At 36.5% G+C, this 13,243-nt stretch overlaps 1 protein-coding gene across 1 annotated transcript; it reads right to left on the reverse strand.

The window, feature by feature from the left end:
* Positions 1 to 1,643: 1,643 nt before the first annotated feature.
* Positions 1,644 to 12,989, reverse strand: LOC145694909 (uncharacterized). The gene is made up of 4 exons (XM_081771655.1): positions 12,390 to 12,989; positions 5,849 to 6,020; positions 4,072 to 4,168; positions 1,644 to 1,789 (listed from the first exon to the last, which is right to left on the reverse strand). The coding sequence occupies exons 1-4, from the start codon at positions 12,429 to 12,431 to the stop codon at positions 1,744 to 1,746; spliced, it is 357 nt and encodes a 118-aa protein (XP_081627781.1). The 5' UTR covers positions 12,432 to 12,989; the 3' UTR covers positions 1,644 to 1,743.
* Positions 12,990 to 13,243: the final 254 nt, after the last annotated feature.

Raw genomic sequence — 13,243 nt, forward strand, 5'->3', positions numbered from 1 at the left:
CCTAAAATGACCCGAAATTAACATATATTATGGTGTTCCTCTTACCTTCGGGCACTTGGGAAAAACTATCTTTAACTTCCGACCCCTATATATGATACTGAAAATATTAAGAAAGAAAAAACTCATACTTGTCTGAATAATTAGGTTCTGAACTTATGAACAGTTGTGGTTTGCATATATAGTTTTTTCTTTTAATACAGTGCTTGGTTTGTCAACATAGCTTTTACATAGTATGATTTCATCAAAAGCCATCATGGAGCTATTTCAGATTTAAAATATATGCTTGATAAAGCAAAGTGGCCTCAACTCAATCACAAGTGAAACTAGATTTTAAACAAAAGAATTGTAAAATAACAATGATTATTAAAAAAACTGTTATAATGAAAAATTCAAATGAAACAGTAAATATCTATTCTTCGGTACTTTGTTCCCATGATGTTCGGCAGGTACTACTAAATCTTCTGTTTTCAAAGGCTCCAACCTGTCATGTTATGTCACTGTCTTGACGTACGGTACAGCATTCATGCTGTTTTTATATATATATATAAACTTATGGACTGTGAGCTGTCTCTTCATACTCCTTGCTCGGTTGCTACATAAATTGATGCACCAATGATGTTTGTTTTTTCTCCTAACCTCCCTTCTCCGCAATTACAGAAGAAAGACTTCTTCTAGCTCTTTACTAGTGGGTAACGTTCCCATTATAGCCGACACGTTCCCACGTTGAATGGCTATGCTTATGCGTTGAATCAGGAAACTTTTTGCTCGATTATCTCCTGATTTAATTGATAGACGGTGGCCGATTTCTTTTATAAATTTGAGGCCTTCTTCTTCCCAAGAACCGCTAGACTCAATTGCTATTGCGACAAAGCAATAGTTATCGAGTAGATTTCTATATTTATTCCTTTTTTCTTTCGCTCTTCGAGCAGCTACGAGTCCAGCTTGTACTGAGGCATGTTGTAGGTTGGAGGGGGCATACGTGTCTGAACATGTGAAGTCCCAAATCAATGCCTTTCCTTTCTTCCAAGGTACTAATGTCATACCATCGGGTCTTTTTCCGTCAGATCGGCTGCATCCAATCGGTTCCCTCACTGCTGGGATCCCTGCTGATATTAATGCTCTTAATATTATATCATTTACACTTGAATGACGTGGGTGTCTGCCTGCGCTGCTTTTGCACGACAAACCGTGTAATCCTTTTTTATCAACAAAGGTGTTACAAATGGGGCAGTGGTGTGGTTCACATATATCTGCTCCCAACCGTAGTGCAACTGATACTCGGAAGCTCTCATTAGATAGGTGTAGGCCCAGAGATGGTGATGGTAGAGCTTGAAGCCATGCTCCGCTTTCTGGGGACATGACCGCTAAAAGTCTGGCTTTATCTTCGATGTTATTTGTAGTCTGCAATAAAGAAGCTGCATGGCAATTAACGATGGGCTCGTCCCAAGCCGACTGATTGTTACGTTTTTCGAGAGCCGGAGGGTCTAACCCAACTAAATTTGTCCATTTAGCTATGCAGTCCATCACATCTGGATTGGTGATTTCGTCGTTATCCCATTGAAGAAGTGCAAAAATGTTTATATATTCTATTAACCGTAACTTGGTGCAACTCCGCTGTAATTTTATGGAAATAGTAGGTATTACAACATTGATAACAACTGATTATATATATATCTATACATTTATTTCTTATTAAATATAAAAAGTAATCTACAAGATGGTTGTAGTTTTTTTTTCTTTCTTTTAATTTACTTTCTCCGATAAATCCTTGGCCTCAGTCCTCTGCATCCTGTAAAGAGAAGTTTTAAAAGTAATACAGTAAGTGCAGACACTAAATCAATCTATTTAAACTAAATCACAGTCATATTCTTAGCATAGTTTGAGATTAAGAATTTAAATATGGTCCATCCAAATTATACATGCCATACCATTTTCTCCAGAAACAAAGCTAAAGACTACCATTTAAGCTCAATAAATCACCACCATCAGCATCTCTGAAATAAGATTTCTTAGGGTATTGAATCAATTCCAGTAAGAGTATTTAAATTAGCAATTTGAAAACGAGGCTGGCTTTTTATCGACAGGTGGCAATCCTGTGCAAACGTGTGTTGAAAACACTGGTAGAACATCTCATGAGTAAATGGTACTAAATGCACTGACCTTGAATGACATTGACAAGTGTGGGTTTAAGTACACGTAAAACTGAGTTATTACAACAGGAGTAAATGTATGAGCATGCTTGTTCACCCCGTGCTCATTCGTACGGACAGTGAAGGATGAGAATAAACTCAAGACTGGATGCAGTAAGAACTATGAGAAGTGAATTTGGTAGAGAAATTGAGGTGAATGTTCACGGATGATCGAAACACTACACTTCGAATGCCTTCTGAAAAGTTCAAAATGAAGACGAAAGCTGTGAGGCAACGCATAACGAAGAAAAATCTAGCACAAATGGAAGTTTTATGTTACCTAAGCTACGGGAAGTGGGTTGAAAGTAAGAAACAATATTCAGAGAAGCAAGCAAGATGAAAAAGATTTATTTTTGTGGCATGAACAACCAATAAAAACGTTGCCTTTTCCATATTATCAATTGTATATAACTGGCTGATCTCTACCACGTTATGCAAGATAGGCAGAAGTATATACAGTAGTGCACTCTGTATTCCTCTCTGCGAGCGGCCGAGGATGGTTTAGAGTATGAAATGCAAATAAGTTACGTACCTGCCCTTGAAATTATATTCATTTTCATACAAATTAAACGTTATAGGGGTTCAGATCCGACGGACTTCCTGTCAGTGCGCCCCTGACTTATATGACTCACAGTGAAACAAATTTATAAATCTTATTGCTATCAAGTACAATGGCATTATTAATAATTTTTTTTAGATATTCATATTTCAAGTCATGTTACTAGATACTGAGACACTGGAAGACTAAGTACTGCTTAAAATTTAACCCAAAATATGCAAAAACACAGTGGCAAATTTGTGTAAGAAAAAAAGATCCTATATCCTAGATAAGCGATCGGCAAAATCCATATTCTCTGTCTGCGTGCCTGTAAATCGAATAGTGCAATGACGGGACATCGGATTATCCTCCTTCCTAACTCAGCGTTGCAATCCTGACGTAAAGGTTTCTTCTTTTTTTCAACTAATATAATGTACATTTTGAATTTAAACAATACTAGTAAGATTCTTAAGAAACATTTCTTTTACTATCAATGAGTCAATTTCTTTTTATCATCAGGTGGTACAGTGTTCCACATAAATATCGCAACTCTATAGTAGTACAATACTTTAATTTATGCATTTGAAATCAATATTTCGCTGGTTACCTGCCTATCAGGCGTTAGTTTAAGGTTAGATTGATTATGCAGCAACCTGCAGAACATTGATTTCAAATGTATTGCATAAGATAAAATCTTAAAACTGTAGTCGAGTTGCGATATTTATATTGAACACTGTACAAGACGAAAAAAAAAATGAAATGTTCCTCTCTTTTCCGTCGATATTAACCTTTAAAAAAAAAAGAAAAAGTTTGTTTGTGTCATATAAGTCTACAAATTTCTAATAGTTTGTAAAATACATAATCGTTCTCGCAGAATAAGAAAAAAGTCTTAAAGATCATGAAATCTCAAACACCCCCGAATCGCCCAGTTTTGTTCTAGTGTCCCCTTTGAAAATGAGAACGCCGCTGGAGAGCGTTAATATACACGTTGAGAATAGGTGCGTATAAATTATAGAGAATAAAGTTGAAAGAATGACTGCGTCAAAGGTTTTTTTTTTCTGCTTATAAATTACCTACGAGAGCAAACACATTTTATACTCCGTTAGCTACTCGCACATATTTCAAGGTAAAAGCACAGTTCCGCACCTCCTTGCCCGCTAGGTCCCAAGTATGCAAAAATGTCCGCCCTGTTGCCGACTTCTGATGTAGATTATAGTGACAATTTAAAGCTTGGAGACCACTTGTTAACCGTTCTTATTTTGAAAACTGCTGCAAAATTGCATGTAAATATTAAAATAAAGGCTTACGAATACATGAAAACCAAACATCAGAGGTGATACGTACCTTCGTGACCTCCTTGTTTTGGCGTGGTGCAGCCAATCACTTATCGCTTCCCTGATTTGCTCCTCCGAACACTCAGGATATAATTTCTTTGCAGATGCTAGAAAAAAATGTACATATGACTATGTTGATATATATGAAATTATACATTCATTAGTAAACTTAAATCCTAAAATAAGAACATCAAAAGTGAGAAAGAGAAACCCTAACAACAATTTTGGTATGCAATCCTTTTCCGTCTGAATGATACCTTGGTAATGAGATATTTGCTGTATTTACGAGAGTATAATACTTCACGCAATTTTTATACGGAACAGATAAAGAAAAACTATTTCGCATACAGCATACAGAGAAGTTTATGCTCCGATTTTCCCCCCCTCCCACTGCCTCTCTGTATTGAAGATTACTGAAATTGTCATTCCCAGCAGTGAGTCACTCACCACACCAATGACTCCCCTCTCAATCTAATTGACATTTTTATCATTTGCAGCAATTGTCAGTGACTTTTTAAGTAAATAAAAAAGTGCAGTCATTACAAAGCATATACGACGTATGATATTTTCGTCTTACAAGTTTAAATAATGTGGGGAGAGGATTGGAAATATTTTGTGTGATCTGGAATTGAACCAACGGCCATGTTTCACATGCCTTTCAAAATTATTGTTTATAATGAGAATCATTGTTTTAAGGTAATAAAATTTGGAACAATTCAGCGGTATAATTGAGTAAATATAGTAGAATTTTATGGCTTCTACTAACGCCAGAAAAAGAACCTATCAAATTAAAAATTCCTCACTTATTGAAATAATTAAACATAACTGTACTCATCTCACTTTTCTTCTGTTTGTTTTGTTTTTGGTGGGGTCTGTGTTACTACAAACACTCAACTTACATTCTATTGCAAAACAGTATATTTTATATCAAAGAACAATTTGTTACTCAAAAAGAAACAATATACAGGGTGCTTCAGGAGGAAAGGTCAATAATTTGAGAGGCGGTCAGATTTGTCGACTACAACAATCAAGTTTACATAAACATATACGTTTTAAACCTTTGTTTCAGATATATCACTACATGAAGTTTAATGCATGGTGACAAGGGTACACTGCAATTATGTTGAAATGCGTACTGTGATACTATAAGACACGAGAATGGTAACTAATGTAAAGAGGACTGAGGAGGATACTACAGGATTAACACTACTCATAATTGGCACCAATGGTCCGCGGAAAACCAACATGCTTCATGCGAACAGTTACCAGATGGAACTTTCGTGTTGACAGTGCACCATACCTTCATCTTTTGCAAAATACTTTCCCTCCGTATTTGGAGGATAGTATTCTTTCTACGCATCATGTGATACCAAATGGACGGTGAACCGTTTTCACTCGACTATCACCCAGTGCCTTCACGCAAAATACTAGTCGTTGGATTGGATGTTTTGGGCTAGTCTAATGGCCACCTAGGCACCTGTTCTAACACCCTTGGGCTACTGTATGGGTGGTTGAAAGAAAAGGTGTACAGTGTTGGTAAATAACAGCGGGAACATAAAATTAATGAAACTGTTTCAACGTAACTCCAATGTACACATTTCCTTGTCCACATGTACCAAATTCATATAGTAATATCCCTGAAACAAAGTTTATATGGACTTCTTGTTCTGGACATGCTTGAGCACAACCTAATTATTGCCCTTTCCCAATAAACACCCTATAAACTATCAAGCATTGAAGACAATGCGATCACGATTTAAAAAAAAAAATGCACAAAAAAATCTTACCAACAATAAACTTGTAGGTTTGTGTCTCCACAAACGACAGCTTCCTCACACAATTTATTCCCGACTTTCCTGTGAGGCTATACAGCTCAGCAACTTCATCCACCACGACACGACGAAGAATATTCTGTGCTAGTTGTTTCGGAGTTTTTCCACCACTCGCCAACATTTGAAACTGAAAGTAACATTGTATCGATTGTGCTGTGTTAATGCAGCGAAAAAATTTCATGCATATAAATAATATTTTTCAATATTTAGTTAATGTTAGAGCAAATAATCACCATAAATTATTTCTTGTGATTAAGTTATCTGCCAAGGTTACATATCTTTTATATGATGTGAAATGTGGTGGCAAAAATAAATCAGCAAATCTGATGAAAACTAGGATCCAATTTGGATAGATTAATACATCTTACTTTTAAACAATCAATGTTATTGGTAGTTTTTTTTTTCAATGTTACTTTCGTTTGTTTGCTGAAGAAACCAACCTAGGAAATGCATTACATTTTTTGCCAACTCCACTGTTTTTACTTCATAGAGCATGTGGAGGAATGTAGTACTATCCGAGTTCCCATGATCGCTAAAGAAGATAATTCTTTAATGTGTGACTTTTTGAATGTGTCTTAATTCTGCAAATTTGATAAAATTATACATATACATAGTCAATATACACATACATTCTTAGTTGTTGAAAACTTTTTACACAATTTAACTTATAGAAAAAAACATGCATACGGATGAAACGTATTTAATAACTTCAAAATGTCAACTCTTACGACAATTTAGTATTCAGCACCAATGTTGTAAATGTCAAGTTTTTGTCTTACACATGAATATAGAAGCGAACAGTCAATATAAAAGTGAGCAGAAAGTGAAGTTTAATTTCAGAGCACAATAAGATAAATAACAGACACTCAATATTCTATTATTACAATGAAATAGTGAGAGTAGCAATATAAAAAGTATCATACAAACATCCCTTTCAAATTAATACAATTGCCATGACTTCAGAAAAATATGTATTTCGTAAATTCACAACCTTACTCATGCAAAGCGACGAATTTTTTTTTTTTTTTTTTTTTTTTTTTAATTTAATAAGTTAGAACACTGAAATAGAAGATTGACGGACTGTGCCATCAGTACTACTTTTAGTTGTTTATATTCACAATGAGGAGTATTAATGGTGCTATCTAGTAGGAAAAAAAAATAACAATGGTAAATCTCATACAGGATGTACGCGAATCTGAACCTATAAAGTGGAGATAATCTATGTATCTCCGGAAAACTTAGGTCAAAGTTAGATCAAATTCAGTCACCAAAAATCGGGAGCATTCTGCTAGGGAGCGCTACATAACTAATTTCTGTGAAAACAATTTATTTTCTGAAATGTTATAAAGTCTATAAATGTCTACTCACGTAATATTGTCTTGGTTGCTCATTATAGGTAACTATTTCAGACTCCTGGATTTTTCACCTTTGTGCTCTAGAAAAGATACAACAGAGCTTCTAACAACATTGAGGATTTTCATTGACTTTCAATGGAAATCTTGAAGTTCCAGAAAGTTCTCGTCAGGACGTTTTCCGTGACCTTTTCAGGACGTTTTTACGAAACACTTTTATTTCCAGGGTTTCCAGGACGCGTGTGGACCTTGCATATTATGTACAGCAATATTGGAAGACGTTGGGATATGTTGGTGAATACCAACACACCTTAATGCCGAAACAATACTGCTGCACACACTGCTGAAAGAAAATGCTAACACAGCTTGCGTTACAAGAGTCTGGAGCACGGTAAGGTTCCTCAGCTAAGCTTCATTGAGGAAGAATAAGCACATAGGAAACAGAAAAAAAAATGAACAGAGGAGGATAGTAAAGAGCAAATTTTTTTAAAAAAAGTAATAGTGAGGATTAGTGACTTGTCCCTTAAAAAATGCTATGACTTATTTAGCATATTGCTAATATGTAGCAACTTAAATCATCACTGGAACTGTCTTTGGCTTGTATTTTTAATAATGCAATCACTAAAAATATAGGAAATATAGGAGAAGATTAAAATATAGGACAAATATACACACATTTCCAAACAAATAAGAAAAAATAGGAAAAAGAGGACAGCTGGGAGCCCTGCATAACATCACTTAGGAACTAGTGTGTGCCTTATTCAAATATCCATGTTTCAGAATCGTGCGGCATTTGCGCATTAAAGCTTAGAGAGGCATTTCGGAAATGCTCCGGAAATTTGAAGTACTAATCAACTGCCTCTACAGAAATTGATGCGCAAATGCCGCACGATTCTGAAACGTGGATATTTGGATAGGACACATACTAGTTCCTATGTGACGCTTTGACCCGACCACGATTGGTCCCATAGTACTGGAGCCATGGATCCTTAAAGTTAATTTTCTCACGTTTTCGGTAGTGTAACACCTAACAGTTGTACAACGTATTTAGCGCCATACTAATATATATAAATTAACTGGCCCGTGTGGACAAATAATAAATATCTCATGGCGTTTGTCGTATACATAATTAAAAACTTCCTATTAGTTTCCAAAAATAGCGGAAAAATTATAGTATGTAGATACGACCTAGTTTCCCACATTTAAGAAAATGAAAGTATTATGAAAGAAAACACTTCAATTTTTACCATATCTTTCTTACATATTACTACACAGTTATTTCGCGTCAAATCACATTTGTAATATGCTCAAATTTAAATTTTGTGTGTTCTCAAAACAAGTTTTAAAGTCAAATCTAGCACACACAATCCATTTACATTATTGTGGACAATTTAGTTTCAATTCACTATTTGGGAGGCGCGGTGGCTCAGTGGTAGAGCGTTCACCTCTGGTGCTTGGGGTCCCGGGTTCGATCCCAGCCCCCGCCAAGTGAGCTTTGTGGTGGACAAACACCGTGCTCGTGGGTTTTCTCGGGGTACTCCCGTTTTCTCCCACTTTCTTCATTCCACCATTTTACTCATCTCTCATTATCACCGTCTCCTTTAGCCTAACCGGCATAACCGTGGGACGTAAAACTCAAAGATTTCATTTCATTTTTTCAATTCACTATTTACAAAGATTCATAAGTGACTATGAAAAATTTAATAGCAGTGAAGGAAAAAATATCCTAACTAGATAACACTCATAAATCATTCAAACTCAGCTCTTTTTTGATAAGATTGTGCTTTTTCTCGTACTACTTTATTTTTTGTAAGAATCTACATAACGGGTTAAAGACATGACTGAACAGAGCTTTGATTTTTTTGTGAAGTGCAAATTTCGTGCATTATTACAGAGAGAGAGAGAGAGAGAGAGAGAGAGAGAGAGAGAGAGAAAATGACAATAGCATAACAGACAACAGGGCGCAAAATTTCAAAGTCAGACTCACTCGCCAATACAAAAATGATGGTCGCCAGTATCTCTCACGTACAAATTATGAGAGGTCCCCCTCCCATGGTCCTTGGTTTGACAAAGAGATTGCATTCGGGCATAAAATTTGAAACCAAGTCATCTATTCTAGGCACTGGGCTATCCCCCAGCTGTTCTAGCTTCAAAGACATCCAAGAGAAATTGTCCATTTGGACACGAAACCGGGGTTAACTGGTCACAAATGTGATTGCCGACTCACTCACGAAGGACTCTTGATAAAAATACGTTGTACTGATCTTTACATAAGCTTGCTTGTTAATAGCTATAATTGTCAAGAGTAGGGATGGCCAGAACCGGTTCCTGTTGGAACAGTTTTTCGGGTCTGAACGGATCCGGTTCTAGAAGATCCGGTTCAACAACCGGTTTTTCGGATCCAGGTCCGGAACCGGTTCTTCGGATCCAGGTCTGTAACCGGTTCTGGAACTGGGTTTTCGGATCCAGGTCTGGAACCGAAACTTTGTGACGATCCCTACACTAAACACGAGCTGCTGGAAGGCTGTGAACAGTGTGCTAGATGAAATGGTGGAAGCGACAGGCAGGCACCCAGGTGGCGGCCGCTTGTCTCATTTAGCTAAATTAACTGGGTAACTGGCAAACTTAATGGTTAAACAGGCAAATTGGCCAACTCATTTGGCTAAACACTCACTGGTGGACCAAAATAAAAACAAAAAACACTGGTGGACCAAAATAAAAACAAAAAAAAACTGGTGGACCAAAATTGTTTTCTGGGGGCACAAGAGAGTTTGGGCGGGGAGAGCACAAGCGCATGGTCCTCTTTGCAGTGTTTTGAAGGTGAAATTTGTGGCTCCTTTACGGGTCTTTGGGGGCTTTCGGATCCAAGTCTGAAACCGGTTCCTAAGAACCGGTTCTGGAACCGGAACTTTGTGGCCATCCCTAGTCAAGAGTCATTTCAGAAGGACTAAAAGACAAACAGTTACACAAGTAAAAACATTATACAGAATTATATATATAAATCGGGAAACTCCATTGGGAAAATCCTGTTATTTAAATGTATTTGTGTGTAAAATTTGAAGGTCAACATATCATAATCACTAGGCTAAAACTGAGGTATTAAATTAAAAATTGGGTATGTAGATATTCAATAAAATTAAAACAAAGTGAAATCCAAGCTGATGTTGGAAGCTACGTAGGCAGTTGATAAATTTTGCCAATTTCTATCAATATGTTTAAGCAGCCTTGGCTTCTTTATAAAACAAGTAGAAATATATAACTTGGTTTCATTTCGTATGTTTAGGCTTAACTTCCTTATGAAATACCAACGTTATCACGGAGAAGACTTTCGCTTAAAGAGACACCTCGAATTGCTACTTGCTTTACACCTGAAAGATGGACCGAGAATTGAACACGGGACCCCTCGATTAAAAGGTGAAAAGTAGATAAACGTAATGCGGATGGTTTGATATGTGGAAACGTCACCATAAAGTTCACACGATTTAAACATTTTTCTTTTTTTTTTTTCTTGTTTAAACCATTTTTTTTTCTGAAAAACCAGCTGGTTTAAACCAACCCTGCCTCGCAGAGTTATCTTTTGTGAAGTAAGTCACAGTGGAGATGTTACATGTGAGACCTACAGTAAAGAGTTGCCCTTAAGCTATATCCTGAATCAATTCGATCTATATTCAGATATCCTTTTTAAATATTGCATGTTGCAGTAAGGTCTTCAAAAAAATGCTTGTATGGGTTCACTCGAGCAGGCGGTTCTACCGAAAACAAAATTTATAGGTAAAATACGATGTGAAACACTTTTCGTAAAAGAAGCAGAGTGTAAATATAAGTAATTTCTGTCAGTGGATATCATATTGAAATACATTTTCAATGGTAGTGAACGTATTCTACATGTAACTATTTACTGAAGCGGAAGAATACAAGAATGCGAAGAAGGTGAAAATAAACTGCGGGAAAGTTCCGTTCGTGTTAGCAATGGACGACTGCGATAGATATAATGTAAGCATACGATTAGAGAGCGTCGATACGTGTGATAAAGAGCGTCGTATTATAGTTTTTCAAGCGTCATGGTAAGTGTAGAAAAGTAAAAATTCAGAGCATACGAATTTCTCCTCGCAGCAGACCATTTGTACGCGGGAAAGCAGTGAAGCCATTTTGAAATTAAGAATTACTACTATTATATAAGTGCTTTTGAAGGTAAAAATTATTGCAGATATTTAATGTATGTTTTCACTATCCTCGTTTATGCGTATGCCCTTGTTGCTGACCCGCCTGCTCCCTACGAACGCACCCCTTTGATCCGCTCGGGCCTCCTGCTGCGCTCCTGCCCTGATTCGGTTAGATAGCATTCGTGCTTTTTAGTGGCCACCTAGACAAGTTGGTTCGTGGTTTATGCATTAGCTCCTCATTTAGTGCATGTTCTCCAAAAAGAAACCGGAAAATGCAATAAATGCGTGTAAATTTCATAGAACCGTTTGCTCGAGTAATGCCTTTATACCTTTCTTAAAAGATGGCTCAAGAAAAATACATGCATACGATCAGGTTCTATTTTAACGGCAAGGTTCTTGATTACTGGTCCCTTCCCATTGAGCAGTAATAAAGACAGAAAACAACGTGCCCAGCGGGGTTCTAACCCGCCTTCACTCGCTAACGCTCGCTCGGCAATACTGTATAAGTTAAATGCATAAACTTAGTACAGAAAGAAACCTACCCAGCTACTAATCTATATGGGGGACCAGTAATCTAGAACCTTCCCTATTTTAACTATTACCCCTAATTCCCATTCTGGATTTGGTAATGATACTAGCATACCTTGATTTGATTGTAAATTATCTCGGAGGTTCTGCCGTTGGAACACTACCTCCTTTCAAATGTAGGGTTATGTATGCATAATTTATTTCATGTTAAAAGGACTACGTGATAATGACTCTTGCAGATCTTTCTTTAAAGAGATGCAAATCATGACAGTGCCTTCACTGTATATCTATAGCTTCAATGTCCCCTCCAAAAACATAAAATGTCAACTAATAAATACTGCTTGAGAAGAACAGGATGCATGTGTATACGGCAACATTAACACCAGTTTTATTATTTAAACGGGTGCTTTATTAAATTTTACAAATTACAGTAAAATTAAGTTCATCACTCACCTGATTATAATATAATGTTGAATTCTTCGCCTTCAACAACATTGGACAAACACCACCACACCGTACCCGACCACACAAATAAGCGCGCCGTGCATGGCTAATACACAGCTCCAACCAGTGCGCATGCGTGATTCGAAATAAAAATTAAATTAATAACTAATAGAGAAAAATAATATTTTACTTCCAAACAATAATAATCTTATTAAGATTATTATATTTACATATCTTTTTGTATGTATATAATCAGACACATGTCTATTCGGTTCTCACGTCATTTATTACATCAAAGCGAACACTGCACATTTTTTATGCTACTGAGAGAGCCTATTTATAGCGTGTCGATTTATCTGATTGAATATTTATTCCAATGTACTTAAGCCTTCGAAAAATGCAGGTTACATTATATTGTTTATTTAGAATGAGTAATATAATAATTTTTAAAAAATTGAACTTTCAATTAAAAATACTATAGCCATATTTAATGTAAATATTAGCAGAATGAAACTAAATACACTTGCACGGTATTACGAATGTGTCATACACATGTGCAGTAGCTGTGCAAATGCACATGTGCACACAACGGCTTAAGCACGGGTTATATAAATGTGTACTGCATTCACGCAAATGCACATGTGTACATAACGGCTTAAGCACAGGTTATATAAATGTGTGCTTCATCCATGCTAATGCACATGTGCACATGCACTTCTTAATCACGGGTTATGTGCGTGTGCATCATCCACACAACTGCATATGTGCACATAACGGCTTAAGCACGAGATATACAAATCTGAGCTTCATCCATGATAATGCACATGTGCACGTGCACTTCTTAATCACGGGTTATGTACGTG

The sequence above is a fragment of the Thermobia domestica genome, chromosome 9, assembly GCF_964235325.1.
Source record: "Thermobia domestica chromosome 9, izTheDome1.hap1.1, whole genome shotgun sequence".
Taxonomy (NCBI): Eukaryota; Metazoa; Arthropoda; class Insecta; order Zygentoma; family Lepismatidae; genus Thermobia; species Thermobia domestica.

Bases quoted from the DNA above. Each gene is read 5' to 3' on its own strand.
- LOC145694909 (XM_081771655.1), bottom strand. From the start codon at position 12,431: ATGTTGTTGAAGGCGAAGAATTCAACATTATATTATAATCAG. The intron at 6,021-12,389 runs GTGAGTGATGAA...TGTTACTTTCAG, and splicing joins CAACATTATATTATAATCAG to TTTCAAATGTTGGCGAGTGG. The intron at 1,790-4,071 runs GTACGTATCACC...TTCTCTTTACAG, and splicing joins AAAACAAGGAGGTCACGAAG to GATGCAGAGGACTGAGGCCA.